The 26,938-nt window shown below is 48.4% G+C and overlaps 1 protein-coding gene across 1 annotated transcript in view; it reads right to left on the bottom strand.

The window, feature by feature from the left end:
• LOC135900843 (uncharacterized) overlaps nt 1-26,938 on the bottom strand; it is a 715,897-nt gene that overhangs the window by 344,082 nt on the left and 344,877 nt on the right. Inside the window, exons 4-5 of the mRNA XM_065430427.2 lie at nt 19,930-20,023; nt 16,383-16,579 (exon numbers count right to left, since the gene is read on the bottom strand). Of these exons, the coding sequence (XP_065286499.1) occupies nt 16,383-16,579; nt 19,930-20,023 (291 nt within the window). The remainder of the gene's footprint in view (nt 1-16,382; nt 16,580-19,929; nt 20,024-26,938) is intronic.

Genomic DNA, 26,938 nt, shown 5'->3' with positions numbered 1-26,938 from the left:
CCTCCATGGCTGAGATTTCACCAGGTCTATAAAAATGATGAGGTTAAGGACCTGCCATGCAACCAGGAGAGCACGGATGAAAACCTTCCGTCATCTTTCTTTTCTTTCGAGAACTTTTGAGTTTTTGCTTGAGAGAGGAAAAAAAATCCATTAAGGAGCGAATGCCAAGAATATGCGGCGCCATTCTACGCAGACACCATTTTCGGCGGCTGCGACAAGGATCCCAGTTTCACATCTCAGTTTCCCGTCTTCGCAACGCAAAGCATCAAGATGAACCCGAAGAGGAGTAGCGCATATCAGTCCTGGCATTCTTGAGAGACGCGGCTCTTGGCGTCATCGCATATGCGGGCCACCGGAAACCACGCGAGTATGCTGGAAATAAAGTGACGCCGCTCAGCAAAGGACGGGAAGACAAGGGGAGAGCGGCCGGCGGGTGTAATGCCTGGCATCAGGCTCAAGGGATTTTGCCCGCGCTTCATCGGAATGCAAGCTACGCACTTTCGTAAATAGGAGGAGGCCAAATTGAAAGAGAATGAACCTTATTCCGAGCAATTTTATACTTGCTGCGCCCAATTTCTTTCGCATCTACGTTTTCTGTCATACGGGGTTTCTTGCCGCGGCAGCAGCGGGCTGATCGCCCTACGCTCCGGCGTCGGCAGCCTCGGCCTCAACGGATTGAGCTGTGCTGCGACAGAACCCCTAGCCTCCAACTTGGCGCCAGGGGGAGGGGGGGGGGGAGTCTCAAAAGAGACGCCGGGGGTCGAAACAGGGATCGCGGGCCGCCTCGCAATGCTATAGACGTTTTAATTCTGACATGTGTTGTGCGTTTATTACCGTCTTTTCCCTCTGTTCCTCGACAGCTGTTTGAACAGACTGGAAAGATGAGATACTGGTTGGGTGCCCATCGTGCACGCACTGCTGGGAAGTAATTGAACGTGAAGGGGAACATTTTGCCCTCCATCGCATCGAGCGGCTTCGTTCTCGGCTGCATTCACCGCACTGCTCGGCGGCTGAAAGCTTACGCGCATTGCTGTCTCCGCGGGATGTGGTTGCGAGCCTTCTCTTCAGCACAGAGGCGGAGGGAAATGAAGGAGAAGGAATAGAATCTCTCTTGCCTTCATACGGTGGAAGAAAAAAATAAAAAAATAAAAATACAAACGATTGGAGAGTCGAAGGCGAAACGATAAAGTGGAGAAACTTAAAAAAAGAAAGGACAAGTACAGCATGCCACCACGCGACGCACTCGGCCTTCAATACCGCTAAATTGGTGCTCGAAACTTCTTGATTCCCACAATGACGCAAACATTAGCATCACTGTTCGGGACCGATAAGGGGCGTTATCACTGTTCTGGAGCAATCAGTGAGCCCCGCGACGAAAAGAATAATACATATGTGACGGAACTGCACCAGCAAATTCAGATTTGCCTTGTCACAACAACTATATACGGTAGTCGCAACCGTTTGATCGTCGCTTAGGCGGCTGCTGCCCAGCCCGAAGAATTTTATATCTACGCTACCGTTAGTTTTCGTGAGCAGGTTTTTCAAACAGCCATTCTGAAACTGCCATTACTTAATTTGGTGGTGGCTGTTTGGAATAAATAAACGTAGATTCGGTAAACTACAACCATTTCTATAGCCCCTCCTGTTGTACAAATACATCGAAATCACTTGAAGTCGAAATTCAGCGAAAGATAACCACCCCAATATGCGACTGAGGGAGTAAGGATATATACTTAATCGCTTAAGTTGCAGTTTGTAGCCAATACTTGATTAAACATCGATGAATACGATGTTCTAGCGTCTCTAGCTAGCCGGTGGCCGCTAGACATGGCCAAAATTCATGCCCACGTTCACGTCCAAAATTTCTGCTCATGATTTCAGAGGATTGAGAAAGGGCATTAAATTGTTGTTGAAGTATTCGGTACTTGGCACAGGTCAACCTTCCTTTTGAAAAATTGTAGTAATTCTTGCGAATTTCTTTAGCTTCGGCACTAACCAGAGGGCGCAACGCCAACTTAGAAATATAGTAGTGCACTTAACGAACCAATCTGAGGCCAGAAGACCGGTACGTCATGTAAAGGGGCGTAGTAACACGTGAGTAGCCAGTTATACGATGGAAAAAACAGAAAAATATCGCATTGCGTCTAAACTCCAGAATCTAAAACTGACGTGCGACAATGAATATTTTATAAATTAAGGAGAAAACAAGACGTATTGTATATTGCATGACAAGGAACGAGGTCGGCGATCATTTCGCTTCCACGAGTACGATTTCTTGTTTTCCTAAAGCATTAACACGTACCCTCGCAATAACAGCGCGTAATCACCGACGACCCGGCCGCCGAAAAAGAGCAGTCCTCTGGCGACACCCTTTCGAGGGGAAGGAGGGAATAAAAAAGGGGCGAGGCACAGACAAAAAAGGGAGGAGAATCACGACGGGCCAACTTTGATGGCAGCCTCGCAAATGCAGCGATTCGCCGAAGAGGGGCCCAGCGGACACGGCAGAAGGGGGCGTCCGTTATACTCTGCGCGCGCGCGAAACGGCCGGACATTTATTTGTCTTCCCGCGCTCCGGTTGTCCGCCGCGCTCATTCTTTAGTGCGCAGGGCGGCCGGCGTCGCGGTGGCCGACCGCAGGAAGTGAGCCGCTCTCGCGGGCCAGCGACCCTGGCAACCGAGCCGGCGGCGGATGCGACCCAGGAGGACCATCAGGGCGCGCCGCCACTTCTCCCGCGCGGCCGCCCAAGCTGCGCTGTTTCTCCTCTTTCTCCGCGCGAACACATGCCGGCCCGAATGCGCCTCGTAACTTTTTTTTTGTTTTGTTTTCTCCCGCCCTCCTCATTGGCCGCGCATCTGCGGCTGTGCCCGAATCGGCGGGTCGAGCCCGTGTCACCGGACACGGCGCTCTTCCGGCAAATGGCCACGGGCCCCGCTCTCCGTGGATCGCTTTTCCGGCCTCACGAGTCAGCTCAGGGCCACGCGACGAATGCAAACAGCGGCTTGTGCGTTCTTGGCTTCTTTTCAGAGCAGCCGGAGGGGCTGCTTATGCTTCAGTACGCCTACAGCTTTGCTTTCCGTGTAGCCTAATTCCTACGGACTATGCACTAGCGGCAGTGGTTTCGTGAATATGGCTACTGAAGCATGAGGTTGCAGCGGCCATGGCGGATTCATCACGCTGAGGACAAAATTCAAGAATGCTCGCGTGCTAAGCTTTGAATATAGAGAAAGGGGCGGGATGGGACGACAGAGAGGTCACTTGCACGCCACTTAGCTACGCGTAGTTGTAGTATTCCCGCACGCTGCACGCTCATAACGCACTCACCATTGTTCACCGCGCTTTTTTTCCAAGTGCAACCGTATCTCTCCAGGGTGCTCCAATTTTTGGTGTCTCTGCGCAGTTTAGTTCACGCGAACACATACGAACTCTCCGGACTGTGACACGTGGAGTTTCACCGTTTCTATTCAGCTTTAGCCTTGCTGCCCTTCCGCAGAGGATACCTCAAAATAACGATCATCTATTTTGCGTAAATATGTATGAGGTGTGTCCCAAAAGTTGGTGCAGTACGTTTAAAAAATAATAATGTTGCAATCTTTCAGATACATTAATGCGGTCACCTTCAAAATACTTCCCATAAGGAGCAATACACTTATTCCGCCTCTTTCCCATTGCTACGCACCTTTGTCAAGTCCTCTTCTGCTAAGCTCTTCAGCAGCGATGCTGTTTTCTCTTGAGTTGTCGTCAGATCTCCAAAATGCCACCCCCAGAGCACCAGATTGCATTTAGAAAACGAAAGAGAGTAACAGGATGCTACATCCGGAGTAAACAGGGTGTCCAGCAGAGTGACGAAATTGCGCGCAAAAAAAAAAAAAAAACTTCCGAGGAGATCTAAGCACTTTTTATGAGTTGTGAATGCAAGATCATCAATGTCCACTTGAACGCCACTGAGCGATCCTTCAAGTTATGAACCCCTCGCGGACAAGCAAGCGCGTTCAGACGGTTGGCGCGCTTTGATTCGGCCTTAGCGAGGCGCCGTTAGAACGCAGGCGAGAGCTTGCGTGGTTATACAGTCTAACCCGGTTATAACGAAGCCACTTATAGCGAAATAGCGGTTATAACGAAGGGATTTCAATTTCCCATTCCCATGTTTGCATTTTTTTCATAGCCCACATATTACGAAATAGTGGATATAGCGAAGTGATCTCCGATTCCCGCCGACTTCGTTATAACCGGGCTAGACTGTATAACATAGGCTTCCGAGAGCGACGGTGACGTGGCGCCGCGGCTATGCCCTCTCCCTTCAATACCGCGGCAGCAGGTGTTCCCTTCCGCCCGCTCTGTTCCGTCCAGGCCCGCGCCATCAAGCACGAGCCAGCTTCACGAGCGCGCCTCGCGATCCTCGCATGCTCGTGGCGTGGCGTCGCAGCTATAGCGGCAAGTTTCGCTCCTACAGACGCCGCCGGCTGTTGCGCTCAATGGCTCATATGATGCTTTCGCACCAAAAACTCACGTACTATTCATGTAGAGTGCGCAGGAGGGAAATAGTTGTGGTGCGGAATCCTGCGCGCTTCTTTCGACAAATTTAGTCACACGCGGTGCCCACGATCCTTCAGACGTTGTCGAGTCTCTACGGAGAAAGCCGCATGGATAGTTGGACCATTAGGTACAAATTCGTGGTGCCCGATTCCGTAATAGTAAAGAAAAAAAAACACGATCAACATGGCTGATTTTTTGCGTTGCTCATCCGCGCTTTTTCTGGCTTTGGCTCAACTTTCTTTTTTCACTTCTTGCTCTGTGACTTCGGTGTCTTATTCGTAACGCCACCAGTGACGACCCTTTGCGAAAATTCCTCACTGTCGTATGAATTAAGTTCGGTTGGTACTAGAAGTGAACCGGGTTCTTTCTAGTGAAGACCGCGAGAGAGTGGTGCATCTACAGCCTCTCCCACGTTTTTGCTGGCTCAATACATGAACTTTTGGGACACGCCTCGTATGCTGACGACATTGCGCTATGGGCGTGTGAAACTTCCAGCCTCTGCCCATCTGCTCGTGGGAATCGTCAGAGCGCTCTCGAGGCGTTTGTAGGGTACTTGGGTGAAGTTCCCGCGACATTTTCCCTACAAGACCGGTTGCCGTAACACATCCCCAAGACAACGTACTCACCGAACTATGAACCGTCTTGATAATGGCGGAACAACAACACCCTGGGTGCAAGTCCGTCCTTCCCTCCAGCACACCAGTTACGATTTCACTTTCAAGCCCAACAAGCCAGACTCGCGCCGCCTGTGGCTGTTGCGAAACTCTACGCCGCCTAATTTTGCTCTGTTTAACCCTCATTCAGCATCGTGCAACACTGTCCCACTAATACAGTCTTCTTCGATTGCAGCGTCATAATCAGGAAAACATCTTCTCACAGAGGGCTCGCGCACTGCTGGGATTACACACGCCTAGCTCTCCTGAACTATCTGTGCTTCAGGAGAGCTTCAAGAAACTGAATGTATTCTCTCCCTCTCACCATTTTTAGCGAGATACAGACTGAGAAAAAAGAAAGTGTATTTTTAAGATTTATTTTTACTTTTCCCCATTCTTAATTATCACATGTTTGTGCGACCCACAACCCGCCGTGGTTGCACAGTGGCTATGGTGTTGGGCTGCTGAGCACAAGGTCGCGGGATCGAATCCCGGCCACGGCGGCCGCATTTCGATGGGGGCGAAATGCGGTGCGCGCTAAAGAACCCCAGGTGGTCGAAATTTCCGGAGTCCTCCACTACGGCGTGCCTCATAATCAGAAAGTGGTTTTGGCACGTAAAACCCCATAATTTAATTTCTTTTTTGTGCGACCCACACTCAAGTTTCATAAAGTACCCTGCGTTCCGGCTCCGCGAGGCTTGCACTAGCTGCTTTCCCCTTGACCCGCCATGGTTGCTTAGTGACTATGTTTTGGGCTGCTAAGGACGATGTCGTGGGATCGAATCCCAGCCGCGGCGGCCGCATGCATTTCGTTGGGGGCGAAATGCGAAATCACCCGTGTACTTAGATTTAGGTGCACGTTATAGAACTCCAGGTGGTCCAACTTTCCGGAGTCCGCCACTACAGCGGGCCTCATAATCAGAAGGCTGTTTTCGCACGTAAAATCGTATAATTAATTTTTTTTTGGCTTTGCTCTTTTCCTATGTTTTTACTTCCAGTGAATTTTCTGTCCCGTTTCGCTTGAGACATGCACAAGTTATGCCCCTTCCAAATGCGATTGCCGCCCTTCAAATATTCTACATTCACTCCTGGTAATACTAATAGAGAGTTTTAGAATAGGAGCCTCAAAGAAATAGCCTCGTAGCCACTGCGCATGCGCGAGACGCAAACTGCGTTTGCGTTTTGTGTCGGGCACGCTACTTCACTGATTTAGCGGGGGCCCCAAAAGCTGCCCCAAAAGCTTTGCGTCACAAACATGGCTGCAACCACTGAAGCGACGGCTCTAACCTATAGCACCAAACTGGGCCCGATTCGTGCTAATGCGAGAACTTCGCAAGCTAGGAGAAGTAACTGCGGTTATCGTTTTCTCTCAACTAGCATGTGTTGTGAAGACTGAGTCATTAGACACCACTGATTTCGGATTCGATTGTCGATTTCATGGCTCGTAGGGCTAACACGGCTTAACTTGGCTGGTGAGCGCACGTAAAGTTGGTTACTCAAAACTAAGCGCAACTAATTGCTTGCTGCTAATAGAATAACCTCTAAATTGTAATTAAACGCGGAAACACGAATGTCAAAATTTATCTTGTTATCATAAAATTGTATATTTTAGTTAATTATCTATAATAGCTTTTCTTTGACGCCGTAGCGGAGCTGTCAGCCCGAGACGCTATCCGCAAACGCAAAGCCCTATTTTATTCTAAAACTCTTCACTTCTGCGCGCCTCAGCGCTAACACCCGCAAAGCTCTTTGGGGTGCCAAATTTTTGGGGCCTCGATTCCAAAACTCTCTAATAGCAGTTTATTCTAGTTGCCCCCCCTCCCCCCAATGAGATATTGCTTCGATTCTCCTTCGCTGTACACCGTCGCCTACATATTGTTATTTTGAGCGAAAGATAGAAAACTACCCAAAGAAGTTGCAGTTCAAATTCCATAAATTTCAGTTCTCTTATATGTATTTTAGAGGGAAGCATTTAGTGGTGTAAAACTTTTTTTCCTAAATGAAAGAGTAAGCAATTCGTCCTGCCCACGCAATCTTTGCGACAAGCCTCGTAATGGCGTTAGTATGACGTGCAGTGACACTATCTGATGCAATGACGGAACAAAATTACGTTCGAAAGCGTACCTGCGCATGGCAATAGCACACCGACGCATTACACTTTGTACGAGTGCTGAAGTAGAACATAATGCTTCCATTCTATCATTGATATGTTGGTCGAAATGGCGGTGAATTTTGCTCAGGCGTGCAAGCAGGATGTTCACATTCTCACTCCTCTGTTGACGTTTCGATGTCCTGGGAATCGTAATAAAACGTTGCTAAATTTCTTCAGCACTAAGCCTAAAATATGAAATCAAAGATACATTTTTGTACTGTTTGCTGGTGACTTGTAAGTCGACCTTTATTGCTCTGTTAGCGCATTTTTTCGTTTTCCTTTTTTCTTTTTCGCTTTGTTTTTCAGGATCGGGCTGGTCTGGTTTACTCCAGTCACGTTATTACAGTACCAAATTAAAAACTACATTTTCGCACGGAGCCCTCGCTTTGTTTGCGTGTCTTTGTTCGCATGTACACAAATGCTCATCGGCCATTATGTCTCGCCATTGCTGCGACAGGACTTTTGCCGACTTCCCGTGGAAGTGATGCTGGTGGGTTGTTCTGTTTTACTAGAAGTAAAAACAAAAGCGAATGAACTGTCGTCCAAAAGCACTCTGCAAAGAACCTGACAGCTTAGAAGAGCCGCCAGCTAATCTGACGCCTGTCTGGTTAACTTCCCTGGCACTTACTTTATTTCTCTTTTACTTAATGCGACTATTCAGGAGTGCGCCGGTCCAAAGCTAGTTTAGTATACTAATGAGGACTCAGTTAAGGGGCAGAGACTACCACCTCTTCTTTTGCACCGCAATGAAGTAGCTGCCTTGTACTCAACGTACGACGAACAATACATCATTGCGGACTAGTTGGTTCGTTACTGAACGACAAGTGAATTGCGCGAAGTGAACGAGGACGTAAAAGCAACTAAGACACACGTTTGGAACGACAGCAGTCTGCAGCGCTCGTTCTTGCCGTACGTGTTTTTCCGTCCTGTTTCCATGCACGTTCGCGCCGCGTAGTTCGCGCGTCGCTTAGTAGGTTGTGATTTTCACACGTTTCTGAGACTGTTCGTCGAAGTGTAGCTGGGCGCCTTGACGAGTCCGCTTGACGATGGCCTTTCGCGCTCTTCTTTTGCCTTCGTTTTCTTTTTTTTGTGCTGTGAAATGACGTGTGCGCCCGCTATTTGTGGTGAGCAATGCTAGAAGACGCTACTGCTCGCTTTGAGCCGCCAGCAAAGCTTTTCTAATCGTCTGACGCGATGAAGACGTCAACAGGCTTCACTGCTGTGTCATCAGACACTGAACATTTACAACGTGCCACCAATATGGGCTGGCCATGCACGATTCCGAAATAATTTTGCCTAAGAGATTAATTTATTTCTTTTTTAGTCTGAGGGGTGTATTTTCCGATAGACTCACGAATTATAGGCATCAGCTCTTTGAGGCCTGGTGAAGGGTAAGAATGTAGGGTGCTTGTGACCATACCGCCGGGTGGAGGAATTCAAAAACCGATCCGGAAAAAAGGATCATTATATATATATATATATATATATATATATATATATATATATATATATATATATATATATATATATATATATATATATATATATATATATATATATATATATATATATATATATAATCATTTATTGGGAGTGTATGTGACGAAGAACAGTTTCTGCATAATATTTATGGCACGAAGCCATGATTACAAAAATGGGTTACCAGAAGTTATGTTTTCAGTAACAGCTCACCTTAATTCTGCAATTGCAGTATATCTTTTCAGTCTCCAATCAGTTCAGCTTCATTGTTAACCGCATTGACGATAATCATGCAAATTTCGATCTCCCTTTCTGATGGTATAGACTTTGAGCAGGCCTAACGGTTGGTTATATATTGCCGCGCCAGTACTCCAATGAAGAAGAGGACAACGCGCGTATGCATGAGCGTTCTTGTCAAGGCGCAGTGAAGAAGAAGTCGCAGTTGCGCTTTATATTAAAAAAGGCAACCTGCCGCTGTGCCTCCTGAACAGTGCTCTACGACCTATGTTTTTGACGTTGCGACAATATGCTTTGCATCTTCTTTCTGTCGTCATGGTCACCCATGGTGCTCCTGTTTCTCCCCCTCTTTCTTCCCCACTTCCCCCAGCGCAGAGTAGCAGGCAAGAGGAATATCTACCTCAAGTTGACTTCTGTGCATTTCGTATCATTAAACTTTTCTTTCTTTCTTATGTGCCTTGCCAGTAAGAAGATTGATCAGTAAATTAACGTTTTGTCTCCAATTCCACATAGTTCATAAAGTGAGGGAGTTGTCGCAGAAAGAAGCGGTATAACGTACTATTCAGCTATCGCTAAGGAACTTATTCACAATGAGCACATCTATAGCTAACCACGCCCACTTGCATATGTGTGCACGAACTACAGCTATCGCTTTATTTCCACCACCATAATACAACCATAATACAACGCAAATGTGATGGTGAGCATTTAGCAGTTCCGTGCACCTCACCTGTCGTACAGAACGCGCAACCATACGTGATGCGGTGGCTTAGCGGCTATAGCCTTGCGCTGATCACTACGAGATCCTGATATAAAATTCTGTCCGCGGCGGCCGCACTTCGACGGGGGCGAAATGTAAAAACGCCCGCGTACCATGCATTGGGTGCACGTTAAAGAACCCCAGGTGCTCGAAATTAACCAGGCGTCCCCTACTGCGACAGGCCTCATAATCAGATCGGGTGTTTGGTACGTAAAAACGCAGACTCTTTTTTTTTCTTTTTTTTAGCGCGTCACCATGACCCCTCTTGTCATCACGGGCCTTACTTTCGCTGCTCTTCCTTCCCCGCTCCGTCGCTTTCTGCCGCCACTTGCTACGCCGAGTACGTACCTCCCTACATCGCTCAAAACCAACTTTTGATCTGTATAACGCTATGGTATTAAAATCTTTACGGTGGAGGACAAATCGCGCACTGGTATCAGCGTCCGCCTACCACTGCCTATGAGTCCATTGACCCCAAGATATGCGTTCCTCCACGTTACAAAGCAGGGTATAACTTCGAAAGCTGAGTTTCCACATATATAATTTTAACACGTTAAAAAAAAGAATGGCAGGCACCTGGAAAGTTTTCATTTCTCCGGGGGGAGGGAATGGGCTGCGGTCCCGACCAGATTTCCCACCCCCGTATATATATATATATATATATATATATATATATATATATATATATATATATATATATATATATATATATATATATATATATATATATAGATGTATGTGTGTGTGTGTTGGATTTGAAAAAATTTCGTGTGACCTCGAAGAGTTGATCACTGAAGCGACGGCTCTATACGAGAATTTATAAGACCTCATAGTAGGAGACAGTTCAATTTCACAGCCTCAGTCCTCTCCCACCACCAAGAATATGGTGTGTCTTGGTGGCGTAATCTTCCTTCTTGTAATTGTCGTATGCTTCGCTATCACTAATACTGCTTCGCCTTCCCGGCAAAACTGCAGCTGTCTTTTTTTTTTTGTTCTTTTTCTGTGAGTCCGAGTATAAGCGCTCCTGCGCATGACTAAAAAAATTTAATTTTGGGGTTTTACGTGCCAAAACCCCGAGTTGATTATGAGGCACGCCATAGCAAGAACTCGGGAAATTTGCTCCCCCTGGGGTTCTTTAAACATGCACCTAAATCGAAGTACACAGGTGTTTTCGCATTTCGCCGCCATCGAAATGCGGCCGCCGTGGCCGGAGTTCGATCCCGCGACCCCGTGCTCAGCAGCCCAACACCAACACTGCTGTTGATTTTGATTTCGAGTGAATCCGGCCTGGCCTCATTTCGGTTACTACCAGGGTGCCCCAACTGTAACGCACCAAGACTTTAAAAAATAGCAGTTGCGTTACTCGAAGAAAACCTAGTGCATATTGTTCCAAGTGCAGCGGAGTAGCAGCCGGTAATTCTTTCGTTTCTGAGATTTAATTCGGTAATTGCAAATATGTTCTAACTCGAGAACTACTGTCCTGATTATGAAAGTGTCAATGAGGCATTTGTAGGCACGCCCAGGCACCTCCAAATGACATCTAAGTGCTGTGTTTTCAGTGACGTACTAATTGCGTGCAATGTTTTTCCGACTGGCAAACAAACCTCACGAAATATGAAAAATAGCACTTGACTACGCTCCCACCCGCATTAGAAAGCAGCGCCCCCAAATAGGCTGATTGGAAGCAACTGCATTGTCTGCCGCAAACCCGAAGAAACTGCGCATCACTTTGATAATGGTACGGAAGGAGCACCAACAGCAGGTTTCGCGGCTTTGCAGCTATTCCTTCCTCTCTACATCGGACTTATTATCCGTCTCTCAAGGCCGACTGATCACATTGATAACAAAAGCCCCTTGATAACGCGGCCGAAGCGCCACTCTGACCACGGACGAAACGCGAAAAGCAATAAAAAGAAAAAAAAAGCAAGCAAGGCCTAGCATATTTCAATATCTCGGCTTTGCTCGCACCGCATCGACATAGTGAGCTCGCAGCTATATTTCGCGCCAGAAACTTGCTTCCTGCCAAAGCCCAATTAAAGTGAAGGTTTTAGTTTTCATGAGAGTGCATACGTGGTGCAAAAACAGGTTCACGGCATAAAATAAAGCGAAATAAACAGACCGGGAAGAGACCCACGTGTTGAGAAAAGGCAAAAACGATGCGTTCAAGAAAATAAATAACCACTTCTATAGATAAATGAGTGGAATTGGCAATCGGGGCGCCTGCACAAAAAACAAGAAGATATACATAGATTTCAGCGTGCGCTTATTATCTATGAATTCGCAAGCGCCGTTGAACACCAGCTGCTGCCTAGAGGACGTGTTCGAATAGGTCTCCTTCTGCAGCTAAGAAGTACTGAGTCCGCTTTATTATCACATCTTCAGTGGCTTTCTCGGCGACCGACGCTCGAATTCCACGGCAGACGTACATCCGTTATCCTTCTCTTGCGATAATCTGACGTCTGTCTCGATCATGTAAGCACGATATTTCACATAATCCCAAAGAAAGAAATAGAGTGGAGAGAGCTCAGGTGACCTAGCCAGCCAATTTACAGGCCCGTGCCTTCCAATCTATTGCGCATGAAAAGTCGCATCCATCCAGCTTCGTGCTCGGCTACTGCTGTGTGCCGGTGCTCCATCTTGCTGATACCACAGAAGTGGGAAACGTGACAGTGGGACTTCGCTGAGAAACTCATCCACCACTCCTTCAAGGATTTCGTCCACGTAACGCTATCCAGTCAGTGTGTGGCCGAAGAAGATGAGACTGATTATAGCACTGGCGTAAATTACGCGCCCTAAATTGAACGATCACTGGTACTGGTGTCGATTGCGCTTTACCCAGTGTGCATTGTAGTCGCTCCAATAGTGTGCATTATGCAAACTTACCTGGGCCTTTCTGTGAAAATATTGGCTTCATGTGTGCACATGATGTTGCTCAAAAAGTCCGGTGATTCAACAGTTTTTTTTTTGTGAGGACCCAATTCGAGAAATCTAGACGATTCTACAGGTCCCTATCTTCGAAGCATTGTTGCTGGTTAAGCTGGTACGGGTTAAAGGCCGTCGTTTAGAATCCTCCAAACTGATGACATGGAAATTGGTACCTTAGCGGCCACGTCCTGCACGCTAGCATGAGTATTTGAGGCCATAAATGCTAGAACATCCGTGCGCAGGCTAGGAGTTAAGGATGGAGTTCTAAGCTGTTGTTTCTTGAAGCTGCCGATTTGTCTCAGGCTTTTATCATTTCTGATTATAGTTGACGCGTTTGGTCTACCGCCACACTTCCGTGACTGATATATATTTGGGCCTTCCTCTTTTCTTTACCTTGTGCTCATTAGAAAAAGACATGGCGACTGGGACAAAACAAAACGCACCTTTAAAAATCTGCACTGACGTTGTCAATTCGCTTTTTTCGTGATAGGTTCTGTGGCAAAAAAAAAATAAAAAATCAATCCGTGCACTTTATCTACACTAAGGAAAAAGCTATCACACCTTGTTTCCAACTAACACCCAACGCGACGTGTTACTTCAGCCAAGGCGTAGCAGATAAGGCACTAGCTCTATCGCGATGTATTACAGCGAAGCTGTACATGGCTAATCGATTCCTCCGTCCGTCCGTCCGTCCGTCTGTCGCCTGTACGCCGAAAACTCTTCCGGCGCAACCCCATGCGAATACACGAAAAAAAAAAGCGAAAGAGAGGCGCGCTACAGTTTCTCTCCGGCTCCGAAATGAATAGGCCACGCGTCATACGTGCTCCTGAAGAGCAGGCAGCTTTCGATCATCAACGCCGCGAGCTGAACCAGGAACGAGCTCGTCTACGCCGTCCCGATGCCGCAACCCGAGCACAAAAACAGGCTTGTGCAGCCGAGCGCGAGCAACAACTGCGTACCGAGGATCCGGCAGCCTACCAAGCCGCCGTTTGATGAACCGTCGGGATTAACCCAGTGATAAACACCGGCGCCGCACGTTTCAGCTTCGCTGGTTAACTCTCTGTACGGAGTACTTGGGCGGTGACTTTCTCTTTATTTCCTTCATTTGGTTCCGGCTAACTCAGAAGGAGCCCGTTAAAGGGCCTCGCTTTATGATGCGTGTGGGAGCGCAGTCATGTGGTATTCGCCATATTTCGCAGGGTTTATTTATCAGTCGAAAAAAAATTAGTACGCATTTAGTACGTCGCCGAAGATCCCGCAATTCGATGTCTCTTGGCTGTGCCTATAAATGCCTCATTGACGCTTTGATAATTATGATAGTACGTCTCGAGTTAGATAATTAAATACAATTACCTAATGAAAGCTCAGCAACGAAAAAATTACTGGCAGCTACTCCACTGTACTGGAAACAATATGCACTAGGTTTTCTTTGAGTAACGCCTTGCTTTTTTTTTTTGAAATCTTGCTGCACGATAGATAATTGTGAGAATCTGTATATATTTATGACCTCTGCATGCAAGTGACAATGTTTCCATCACTAATAAATTATTAGAAATGTTTTTAAATGGTCATTAGCTTTGTTTACTGAAAAGAGGAGCGATACTGAGACGCATATACTTTACGTGCATTTCCCACGCCGTTGATAAAAGACTCTGCCGAAGGGGTCACTGACGTCTAGAGGTATTTTTCAGAGTCAAAGAAGCACGCAAAGCATTTTAAAGTGAAGTGAACATACAGCAACATGGTCATTCTCCAGGCATAAGCGATCTGTGCCTTCAGAAATAATTGTTAATTGGTTACCTGCTTTTGTTTAAAAATATCATAAACGTTGTCCTGTGTATATATTTAAATATATTGTATATGTGCATGGTGTTTACAGTGGAAATTTAAAACAATGTTGAAGGGAGAAAATACGGATGAGACAGCCGCCGCTGGTACTTCTAATGCGCTTGTTCTCCTCTTGTCAGCATTTGCAGAAATAAAGCAAAGTACGAATCAAAAGGCGTGAACACCCGCGCCAACAATGATGCAGTAAGCTATTAGCCACAAGAAAGTTTTAAGTGAAAAGGTGGAGGCAAGTCAAAAGAAACCTCAAAGAATGTGGGTGACAATACTCTGGCAATGACACGTTAGGTTGTGTGGAGGGGGGGGGGCTCAGTGCCCCCCCCCCCTGGAAAACTCCGGAGGGGACTGGAGCCCCGGAGCCCCCCCCCCTCCGTAGTCGGCGCCTATGCCTACAGCCTAAGTATACCTCCACTATCCGTTTGAGTTTGTAATTACCCAGCTAAAATGGAGATGCACAAAGCAGCGTTAACGGATCACTACGTCCATGCGACCTCGAAGAGACGGTGCTTTTACAGTCGAGCAGTCATCCTAAATTTATTGATTCACGTGAGTGTGCAGACGGGCCCGATACCATTTTTTGACGCCGCGCGTCGCTCGAGGCAGCAAACGAAGCTCCCTGCGAAAGACGCACGACGTATCGATCATCAGACCATTTTCATCTCGCTGCAACGGCAGCCTGCGCAGCGCAGCCACGGTGTCACTAGCAATTTGTCCATTCCGGGGCGGCGGTCATGCCATCTACCAACAACGCCGCGGACCGGCTGCCGCTCGGACGATCTACCTCCGCTATACGTGAAAGCCGTCGTGTCAGGCTGGCTGCCTCGGCCTTTGCAGGCGCAATTAAAGAGAATAAATATGGTGGCCGAGAGAGACAAGGGATCTGCTCCTGCCCTCTCACACAAAACACAGCTACTGCCAGCTCTCTCAGAATTTTCTCCGCGCTGGCCTTATGTTCCAAATAAGAGTGTTAACTTCGTGTTCAGTGAACATGTTCAAAGGGAGGTTAAAAAAAGAAAGAAAAGAAAGGCTGGCGCAATGTTCCACAGTGCACTGTGCGACGCCCGAGCTCCGCGGCAGGCGGTTGCTATGTAGGGGTCAAAAATTGTGCGCCGTTGTCGCCGTTTGCAAAAGTTGCAACGAGTTGCAAAGCTGCCTGCCGTGGTGTTTGTAGATACGTGAACCTGATAATGCAGCTGATATACTTCCAATGCATTCAGCTCATTGGTTTCTTCATCGAATCACCGCCATTCCATGCATTCGAGTGCGTGTTTTCGCAGCGGGTTCTCCGCAGAGCACCCGTTGCCGCGCGTTTTCGAAGGGCGCGTGCGTTTTTGCGCGCAGCACGCTGGGTGCTAAGGGCCGATTTACGCTCGAGCCGCCCATCGCCGCAAGCCGCACCGCACGCGTGCGGTCGCGCGAAAAAATGCACGTATCCAGCACTTGTGCACAAATTACCATTTACACTGTGTGCACAGTGTATACCTTACACATTGCAAGCCGAAATTTGTGCGCAAGTGTTTGATACGTGCAATCTTTCGCGCGACCGCACGCGTGCGGTGCGGCTTGCGGCGATGGGCGGCTCGAGCGTAAATCGGCCCTAAGCGCCTGCGCTGCCAGCCGCCCCTAAAGTTGCTGTGCTTATGGTTGCGCAAACGCGTCTTGGTCGGTTCCAGTGCGCTCTCTTTGCTAGTCCCGTGGTACACAGCCCGTAATGGAGTCACTGTACCTCCCGATATACGTGACCACTCGTGGGGCGCGACAAGACACCCTGGAGGAGGCAGCCACGTTTCCCACTCACCAGCAGGATGCGGTTAAAGAGGGCCGCGAGTGGGCGCTGGAGCCGGTCGCCGTCCACGAGCAGCGTCAGCTCGATGATGGCCCCCAGGTGACGCTGAAGGCCGGACAGGATGCTGTCCAGGCACTCGGGGTTGTGCGCCATGCGCGTGAGCGTCGCCAGGCTCGCGTCCACCTTCTGACTGGCCGGCTCGACTTCTTCTGCGGAATCCGGGAAAAAGAGAACGCGTCACATTTGCTGCGCGGCCGTGTGTGCGGGAGTAAATCGCGCGCGCCGGCTGTGAGACAAGGAACGTCACTATACCTACCTGCTCTGCGTAGAAATAGAATGGCCTTTCTCTGCCCGCTGTTTGATATGCGATTATTTATCCGTTGAACAACGCTTTCATTGACGCTATGGTACCGATGCTCGAGTATGTTAATGAACGATGAAATAATTGCTCCTCCTCTTACTACTACTACTACTACTACTACTACTACTTGTACTACTACTACTACTACTACTACTACTACTACTACTACTACTACTACTACTACTACTACTACTACTACTACTACTACTAAGAATATGAAGAGTAAGAAGAAGAAAGAATAACGGAAACAATTTGCATCCTCAGGCTTACAACTGGGCGTTGAGAAACGTTTCAGTGGTGGCTACAGAATAATTTAGACAACTTTGGGCTTAAATCGCGCTTAAATGTGACAATACGAGCATATCTGCATTCGGCCGGCACCGCCAAGTGTCCATCATGGCTGGAAATGAAACCTACAAACTTTTCGTTCTTTATTAAATTACGAAGTGGCTGAGAGAATGCCTACTGAAAGACCTGCTCTCCCAACATCAGGAATAATGACGTTGATAATGATTATTATAGTAACTATAATAACCATCATTCAGAAGAAAGAAAATTAATCAATTCAAATTGAAATTGAAGGAATAATAACTGTTGACACAATCACATAATTGCACACTATGCATAATTTCAGTAAGTGTTTCAGTCTTGTCCCTTCAGCAAAACAATGAACGGGGCTAGTTGGCGGACGTTCATGATTGTATTGCGCTTGGTGTTACAATGGCGGAAGAACTAATGGACGAACATATAGAGGAACAAGATGGCGTGCGTGGCGCAAACTACCAACTCGTTTAATACTGTTAGAGAACACGCTTACATAAAAGTTGAGGGGAGTTGTGATATATAATATATGATGAGGTTACGACAAGTGATGATGCGGTGGGCTGGAACAGCAGCTTGTTCCTTTACGTTCACCCATTAGTTCTTTTGGCAGTGTAACACCAAGCGCAATACAATCTTGTTTGCCCGTTTCACTCGTTTGAAAATGTCGCAACGCTACAGTTCGCGACATGTTCGAATGAATGAGCAAGCGGCGCAATAAATTTGCTCAGTTACCCCACGCCATGGCCTCTAAGCCACTGTTTTGAAATAGCTAGCGTTTTCACGCTGCCTCATAGAACTTTCGTTGCCGACAGCCGTTCGCTGCCCGGAGCAGTGAGTACACGGGAACAATTAGACACCCGCTGCTGAGCTACCTGCGCACACTAGGTTACTCAAAGTATCCTTTGATTAGTTTTTACAGCGCCGGATCCCAAGCGCTCATACCTTCCTTTCATCACAACTCACTGGGCTTCCCCAACCTGTCAAGAGCGCGGGCAAATTGCGGCCGCGCCGTATACCGCGTTGGCCACTGTTTAGGCTGCATGTCAGGTGGGCTGCCTGGGCGCTGAACAACCGCCATTATCCGCCATGTTGGCTTTATGATTGGCTCCCCAAGTCGCCACTAAAGCTTGAAAGAAACTCTTCTGTGCCAAGCGTACGAAACGTGACGTGGCGCAGTAAACTATTAATGCCAAGAGTTGCTTGAGGTCGCGGGATCGAATCCCGGCCACGGCGGCCGCATTTCGATGGAGGCGAAATGCGAAAACACCCGTGTGCTTAGATTTAGGTGCACGTTAAAGAACCCCAGGTGGTAGAAATTTCCGGAGCCCTCCACTACGGCGTGCCTCATAATCAGAAAGTGGTTTTGGCACGTAAAACCCCATAATTAATTTTTCTTTAAGAATTGCTTGGCTCGCTTCTCGGGTTTTGGTTCCTCAGCAACGGCATTCGGCTGGACTCAGTCGCACACGGCGTGCCCCATCTTCAAAAGCCGCTGAAAGCGTGTCACCAAGCGTCCTTTCTCTCACCGCCTCTCGTACGCAGCAAGTATTGCGTCTATATCAAGGCGCGTTGCGCGGCACACGTTTCCTCGTGTTCTGTGCGCTGATGTATCGCGCTTTGTACGTCAGGTGGGCCCAGGCGTTCCCCCAATTAGTAATGCGCCTCCATAACGACCTACCGCCCTCGTGAGCTGGCCGATGTCTGTGATGCCTGAATTTTTTGTGTCCCAGAGTTCACAGGAGTACCGGGTCGGGAGTATGGTTGATTACAATACGGAAGCGCATTTCAAGCGACAGCTTTTTTTTCTTCTTTTTCATTGGCGAATATACGTGCATATATAAATATCCGATGGTTGGTTTTAAACCCGATTCCCCCGTCATAGAAGCCTGATGCTCTAAACCTTAGGCCACGGACGCATTCTTAAGGAGGCGGAATAAAACACCCTTAACGCGCCCTCGGGCAAGCCAGCGCGTCGAAACACTTGGCGCGTAGGCCGTGTTAGCCGCGTCTCATAACAAAAATTATAAAATGTTACAGTGCCCATCTTCTAGCTGACGATGGAGACAAAAGTTACAAGACGAGTTCACTCGCCGGAATTCGCTGCTTGTCTCTCGTCGTACTTTGGCGCTGTGTCACGTTTCTAGAAGGTCGATGATGTCGTGTCTTACGATTCAACACGTTTTGTTTTGCTCATTAAAACTTCCACTTGATCTGTAGGGTCCACCATGGTGGATGAAGCACGCGTTCATCGCTGAAATCTGCAGCCAGTAACTTGTAATGCGCCACTTTGCCTTGTCTCATGAAATTTTCGCGCACACCGATTTCTACAATGCGTGAGGTCTGCATATTTTTTTTTTATTCGGAAGCCTTCCTTTAGGCACAATACAGAGGTACACGCATGATCAGGAAAAAAAATTGCGGGCTAGAGGCTCAGCGAAACAGCGAATTTGCGGTACATTCGTCAGTGCATTCGTCAGTTTCAAATTGTCAGCGTGAGTTGCCAACATATATTTTTTTTTTCGCAGAACTTTTGCTTTGCATACTCTTGACCCCGGGTACGTGCACTTTCCCAAATACACAAACAGATTTGTTTTAAGAAGGAAGTAATAGTCGCGGGAAAGGCTTCCAACTCAAACATATTTGAGGATGACGCTGCGTCACTGCTCTTGAGACGTATGTTCATAGACGCAGAGAAAATATTCTATTGCCTGTTTCCGCAGCGTAAGCGGCGCTCTGGCGGCTGCGCTGCAAGAGCCAGAGGCACTTGTGTACAGAAGCACTGTGGTCTCTGGCACTTGCCCCGCAGATTACAATGCAGGAATGCGCATAATTGTTGGGGGCAACGCTCAAACTGGCTTGGAAACTAAGGCTTACCGGCAGATGGTGTGTTGCACTTGGTTCTCAGTCTGCCATCGTCGCCGCTTTTTCGGCGGTTCAGCTTGGAACACTGGGGCTCCGCACTGGGTACCTTAAAAAACCGAGAAAAATAGAAACACCCGGGCATGTTATTTTTGTTCTCACACCTCTGTAGACCGGAGGGTTCCTTTTCAATTAGTAACAACGAGCGCACGCACATACACACACGCACGCACACGCACACACGCACACACGCAAGTAGGTTTTAAGAAACGAACAGCGTGCTTTGCTCAGAAATCAGCATCTTTCACCGCAATCTTTGCAGTACTTGCAAAGAGAATGCATAAATATGTAGCGCATTAATAGCTGCCCGAACAAAAAAAAAATAACAGCTTCCTGGTTGGTTCTAACGGCCCATGGCAATATACTCGAGCTATAAAGTAAAGCGTAGTTGGGGGCTGCAGATAGGTTTTCACCACCTGGACTGTTTTTCCTTCTCTCTCTTTAACGTGTACCCAAATGATGGCGCAGAAGCTTTTTTTTTTCTCCATATGTGTCCGCCGTCGCTCGGGGAACCGTTCAGATCATTTCCTTCGCTCACTCGCTTACTTGCTTTTGTGCGTGCGCCCATTTGTGTTCTTGGTGTTCCAGTGGCTAACAGAACGAGCTTTACTGTAAATAATTGCTTATTGTCTTTACCGACACAGCTACCGGTTTCACCTAATTTAGAAGTGAAAACAAATGCGTCAAAGGCGCGTACGTAGGCAGGCAAGTATTAACATGAACTTTATATAAAGTTGCGCGTTGGGATATGATAGTTATTTTTTTTAAGAAGTGATGCAGACCCATATAGAAAATGACCTACTTTGCTTCATTTCTGTTCCCCGCTATAAATAGGAGGAAGAAGAGCGCTTTTGCAAGAAACACAAAGCTCCAGCCCAGGAACCGGTTCTTTTTTTTCCCTTATTTCTATATAAATTACGCAACAGCAGAACAAAGCAAGGTTATCGTCTGTTCAGGCTTTAACGGTTCAGATTCAATCAATTTAAATGTCACTTCCTGGGAATCAGGTGCGCGCTAAAACCAGTGCAACAGCGCAACGAATGGTCTGTGCAAACAAAGAGACTTTCGCTATCGACTGAGAGGGGCAGAAAGCAGACGAAACGGCTGCCAGAGAGCAGCCGGCGAGAGAGTTGCAGACAAAGAAGGAGGCAGGAAGAAAGAAAGAAAGAACATGGTCGCTGAAAAAGGGCCGACAAAAAGAGCCGAGCAAGAATCCAGCATGGCAACCCGCGCAATCGCGTCGAGAGAAATTCGCGAGAGCGAGAGCCTTCCCTTTTCAACTCGGGCCGGGCGAAATCGAGAGGCCGTTTAGTTCTCGGTTGCCGCTGCGAGCCTCCCCCCCCCCTCCCCCCCTTCCCGTTTCGGGCGCGCGACTCCTTGATTGCGAACAAGCAGGGGAAGCCGGCGATTGCCCGACGCGCGGAGTATATATATCGCGCACTAGACCGGCCGCCGCCTCAGTGGTTTAAGCTCGCCAGTTTACGACTGCAGCGGGCGTAAAACCTGGTCAACTCGCTGCGTTTACTCCTATCTTTTTTTGTGTGTGTTCCTCGCTTTCCGCGGCCACTCGACTTCTCTTTCCTCGCCGACCGTTCTTGCGCACCTTGACAACTCTTCGTGTAGCGCGATCGCGCACTCCAAAGCGACTTTGACGACGCTGCAGCGGCTGGCATTTGCCGACCAGGTAAATAAAGCAGGAGCCGCGATCGCCCAGACACCGAGATCCGCGGGTCTCCCTCCGGCGTGCCTCTCGCCCGCCGCCGATCATCAACTATTCAGGGCTCCCTTTCGGCGGGCTTTCTTCCTGGCGGACCCTTCTCGCCGGACCTCCTCTCGCCGACTTGATGAAAAAGCGCCCCCGCGTGTGGCTCGGCCCGCAGTTCGGCCCACGCCGTGGTGGTGCATTATGTACGCTGGCGGCGACCTCGCAGTGCTGCACCTCACTGTCGGCGGGGCTCCGATGCCTATCGCGCTGCCCCCCTCCGCGGGCCCGGCGAGCAAAATGCATAGCCGGTCGTGATTTCCACTCGACTGAAGAAAGATAACAGGCTAAGCGAGACACAATGATATTGCTACTTGAAGTGCAACAAATACCCAGAGTCAAGGGAATGGGTTGTTTTATTACTGGTGTCTTCTGTCTATTCCTCTCTCTCTCTCTCTCTCTCTCTCTCTCTCTCTCTGTTAATTTCCCAATGTAATATACGTCTGACGATGATACTGAGGTCCAAAAGCGCACCGAGCTAAGACCGCTACACACCGTATACTCATGTGTCGAAACTAGATGGAAAGACATTATAATAGGGGACGGAGTATCCCTATGGTTTTAACTGTGGATATACTCAAGAGCAGAAGGCGTGCCAGGATTGCAGCTAAGCCAACGTAAAGTCACTAAAGGAATTAACACACACATAAAGGAACATTATAACGGTAGACCTGCACACAGTTGTGGTCTTTTTTACGTTGTATCTAAATCGTTTTCATTTTTTTAACGTTATTGGAGCTTGCGTTATCGTAGTTAAGAATTGAGAATTATATTGCACGTATTATGTTAACCATACCAATTCTGTATTCACTTGATTCACATTGTTCTACTATATTTTTACTTTGTCCAGAGTGATGGTTTTTCACTGTCTTAGATACATGTTTTTGCATAGCCAAAGCGTGTTCTAAAGTCATATCGCAACTGTACTTGTTTTGCATGTTGGAAGTGGATGCCGTGAAAGCTGCTTTTTTTTTAATATTGATTGATATATTCTTTAAATATGAGTGCTGTACGATCTGTGTACGAGGGTGTTGGGTCCTCTGTTAGGCATTTTGCGTTTAGTCCCAACATTCTCTTGTTTTTACCACGCTCTACCACGCTCTGCTATATCTGAGGAGCGGCAGCGAATGCGGCAGCCAACGCGTGAAAGCAGTGATAACTTGTCAAATATGAAGACGCTGCCGTTGCAAGGAAATATGCTTAGCACAATAGCTTAAAGTAAATCACAGATCCGAATGTTGGAGGCTCAGCGCATGGATAGCTCAAGGCTGAAAGGTTTGAAAACGCAAATGTGAGTAATGAAGTCGGGATAAATGGACACTAAAAACAATACTAATAAATCAGTTTTGGCTAATAAATATTCTATCAAAAATATATGATCAATCTTTTGCGACAGAAGGTTGACTCATAGGGAAAGAATGGGCCTAAACTGTCGTTCTGTTCTTTCTTTTTTTTATTTCGAGTTGAAGCTTCAGGGCCGGTACGTCAATGTGACATCACGGGTTTCAAAGTATACCCTCATATTTTTGTCATTCTGGCGAACCAAAAATGTTCGAAACTTTTGCTAGGTTGAGTCTTGACTTTCTTAACAGTGCAATGTAGTTCTTGTTTATTACTGAATAATAAACTAGACCCGATCGAGTAGATGCTCCCAAAATGAATGATGCCATCGCAAGCTTGCGCTTTAAGTTCAGGCAAACATCGCCACCCATCTTTCATGCTTGCACTTTTTATGGGAGCCTCCCCTCAGCGTAAGAGTGGCCATTCCGCTATTACAAGATCGTAATTTATTAAGACAGCCTAACATATTATTCCTTTGTAGTGCCACTTCAATTGACCGTGGTGTCCTGCGTGTTCGAAACGTCGCTGATGAGTTGACGAGACTTTTATCGAACGTGTCGTTGAATTTGGCCCCGAAAAATGTTGAGGGTTATCGGTGCTTAAGCTACCGCATGAAGTATTCTTTGTCGGCGTCCAAGAATATATAAATTTAAGGCGGAGAGCTGTTTTTGACTTGCTGTTTGAAATTTTCAGTGGTGGCATTGCTTCGCGCAACCTCCTCGCCAGTGGCGTAGCTAGGTGGTCTGGCACCCGGGGCCCATAGGTCTTCTGTCACCCCCCTCCCCGGGTGTAGCCGGCGGAAAGAAGGGTGTCTTCAGATGTATATGACACCCCCCCCCCCCTCACTGGCCCCTTGCATCCGGGGCCCATGGCCCCCCGGCCCCCCCTGTTGCTACGCCATTGCTCCTCGCCCTTCTCACGTTCTTCACCTCTGCCGCGCGCCTCCTTTTCGCATTGCGTGTTTCGACGTGTTACGACTTTGCACCGCTGCACCACGATTACGGCTTTGTGGTCCCGTAGCGCTCGTCACCCGTTTCGTGACAGAGCGTTGGTAGCGAAGACTCCGAGCCAGGCGTCGATGAGAATAACGAAAGGGATTTTATACATTATATACAGGTCATTGTACAGGACAAGATCGGATCGGCACTGGGGCCGAGAGCTCACACAACCGCGACTGTTCCCGCACGACGACGTCCGGCGAAAACGCGTGACACATCTCACCCCAGTCGGGAGCGACACTGTCTCCCGGTGGGTCGGCGGATCCTGTTTTTCAGGCGGCGTGTCGCGTCTTTTATAATCCCCGAGGAACCATTGTCACTCAAACGGCCCAATACAAAGTCAGCACACGACGGTCGTCCGAGGGGTCCAACCAGCGACCGCGCTGGCCACCCGGTTCAAAGTTCGCGCGCGCGGAGACCTCCATGAAAAGGGAGGTGCGGCGCCGGGCTGTCTGGCACACGCTGACACGTCCGAACACGCTGCTCGCCGAGGCTTCTCCCGCAGGACACCGCTGCCTGACGGCTCAGCATCTTGCCTTTTTAAGGGAGAATTTGGGCGCTCGCAGGATAAATTCTGCATCTTGCAGATTCGGAATCCGGGCTTGTGGTAATGGCACAACAGCATCCCCGCCCTCAGATAAGGCGCCGGGAAGACGAGCTGCCTCCACGTGGCTCGGATGCCAGGCGCGCACGTTCGTCAGGCTCGTCCAAGTTCACGTCCAGTGTCGGGACGCCAGGTAACTTCACGTGCCCAGGTCCGACTCGCCAGGACAGGAGCTCTGCTCACCGCGTTGTCGCCAAGGCACCTCGACCAGCTCCGCTCGGGTCGTTCCTAAGACCTTGCTTCTCGCCACTGGTCCCGGTTGGTCGTTCTGCAGCTTGCAAAACCGACCGGCAAAAGGCAACACCCAACACGAACAAGTGCCCTCTGTCTCCCGTCAAACACCAGACAAGGCCATAATTCAAATCAACCTAACTAAATTGCTATCCCTCTTTTTGCTCCCGCTGCAACAAGAGGCAGGTGTACGATCTAGTACACAAGGCTCAAACAACCAGTTTTCAAATTAACAACACAACAGAATAGACAAGAAACAATTATTAATCAGCAATAATAATTACAAATGGAATGGTCCCCTTGAAATCACTTGGACCGAAAACATACTACTGAGGAAGCAAATGAGGTCATTCATTTTTCCCGGCGATATTTTCGCGGAATCCGAAGCTGCTTATATTTGCGACCCTGCTTATCCGTGTAGCGCCGGTACAATAAGCCAGATTCCTTGCCAAATGAAACCCCCTTTTTTTTCACTCCCCGTTTGACGCTCTTCCTCAGATCGGCTAGTGAACAATCTTCCTGTTGCTCGCGAATCCGAGTTTCCCTTTCAACTGCAGCCTGCTCCTGCCAGCTGGCGGAAACCGGAGCGAGTGTGGAGCCCGCGTCGCCTAATTGCGGCGTCGCGTCTATATCGCGGCTAGCACTGCACGCGTCACTCCCACTCACCTCCAGGACCCGCTCGCCTAGGCCAGCCTCCGAGCTCTGCCTCTCCCGTGACTGCTCGCCACTCAAGTTACCCTGATCGGTCCCTGTACCGCACCGCTGTTCGCTCACCGACGCTAAGTCAAGTTCCCTCGACAGCGGGCGCGCTTCGGATCGCGTGGGGGCCATGTACGCCACGTCGGCAAAGAATGATTTGCCGTGATCCCTCAGCAGCTGCTCCGAGCTATTTGAGAAGAGGTAGGAAAATTGCTCCGGGAGGGCGGCTGACGCAGCGGCTTCGGTGTTAAGTTTCCCAAACTCTCCTTCAATGATAACCGTTGCGATCGGTAAACAGACACTCTCCTTCTCGGCCACTTGCCGTATCCTAACGCACTCTCCCGTAAAATCACTCGAGGAGACGAAAGACGGGTGAACAACGTCCATAGTTGCTGCAGAGTCCCGCAGTGCTCGGCACTTCTTGCCGTTTACCTTAATTTCCTTCACATAGGGCTCCAATAGACGTATGTTTTTGTGAGTTTCCTGTATCGTTGCAAAAGCAATTCTCTCTGGGCAGCTTGCAGCGATGTGCCCTTGCTTTTTGCAATTGTAGCAGGTTAACGGTTTCCGTTTTTGAAAAGAACGCGTCATTTCGTTTCGCTGTTTCGGACCATCGTCATCATTCTGAGATGCATTCTGTCCTTCCCTTACAGTTTCTTTGGTAAGGGATTCGTCTTCCCGAAACTCGCGACGCGTGATTTGCTTCCGTTCGTCGGGCTTCCCGGAAAACCCATCTCTTCTATCAGCTTTTTCTACGCGCACTGCCTTGCTGTGCAAGCTGCGGCGGGTGTAATACTCTTCCGCCAACTCTGCTGCCTTGTTTAGCTTAACCTCCTTTAGCCTATCTTGCAGCCAGAGCCTGACATCCTCATCAATGCAACGGTAGAACTGCTCCAACGCGATGCATTCGACGATTTTGTCGCGGTCGTCGTAAACCTCTTCGCCCTTCAGCCATTCCACCAGGTCGGCTTTTAGACGAAACGCGAAGTCAACATTCGACTCCTTACCCTTTTTTGCATACCGGAACCTCTGCCGGAAAGCTTCGGGCGACAATTTGTACTTCCGCAGTAGCGCTTCCTTCACATCACTGTAGCTCTCAAACGCCTCTTTCGATAAGCAAGTTATTACGTCTGATGCCTCCCCAGGAAGCAACGCTAACAGATTCTGTGCCCAGAGGGATCGCTCAATGCTATTCCGTTCGCACACGTGCTCAAATTTCACGAGGTATTTGGCCATATCCTCTCCGACGACAAAGGGTGGAAGTTGATCGCGTATTCTTGGAACATTAGAAGTGAGACTAGGCGCTGGCGAGTTATTTCGGATCTCCAA

The sequence above is a fragment of the Dermacentor albipictus genome, chromosome 1 (assembly GCF_038994185.2).
Source record: "Dermacentor albipictus isolate Rhodes 1998 colony chromosome 1, USDA_Dalb.pri_finalv2, whole genome shotgun sequence".
Taxonomy (NCBI): Eukaryota; Metazoa; Arthropoda; class Arachnida; order Ixodida; family Ixodidae; genus Dermacentor; species Dermacentor albipictus.
This window is presented reverse-complemented; position numbering and strand designations above follow the sequence as displayed.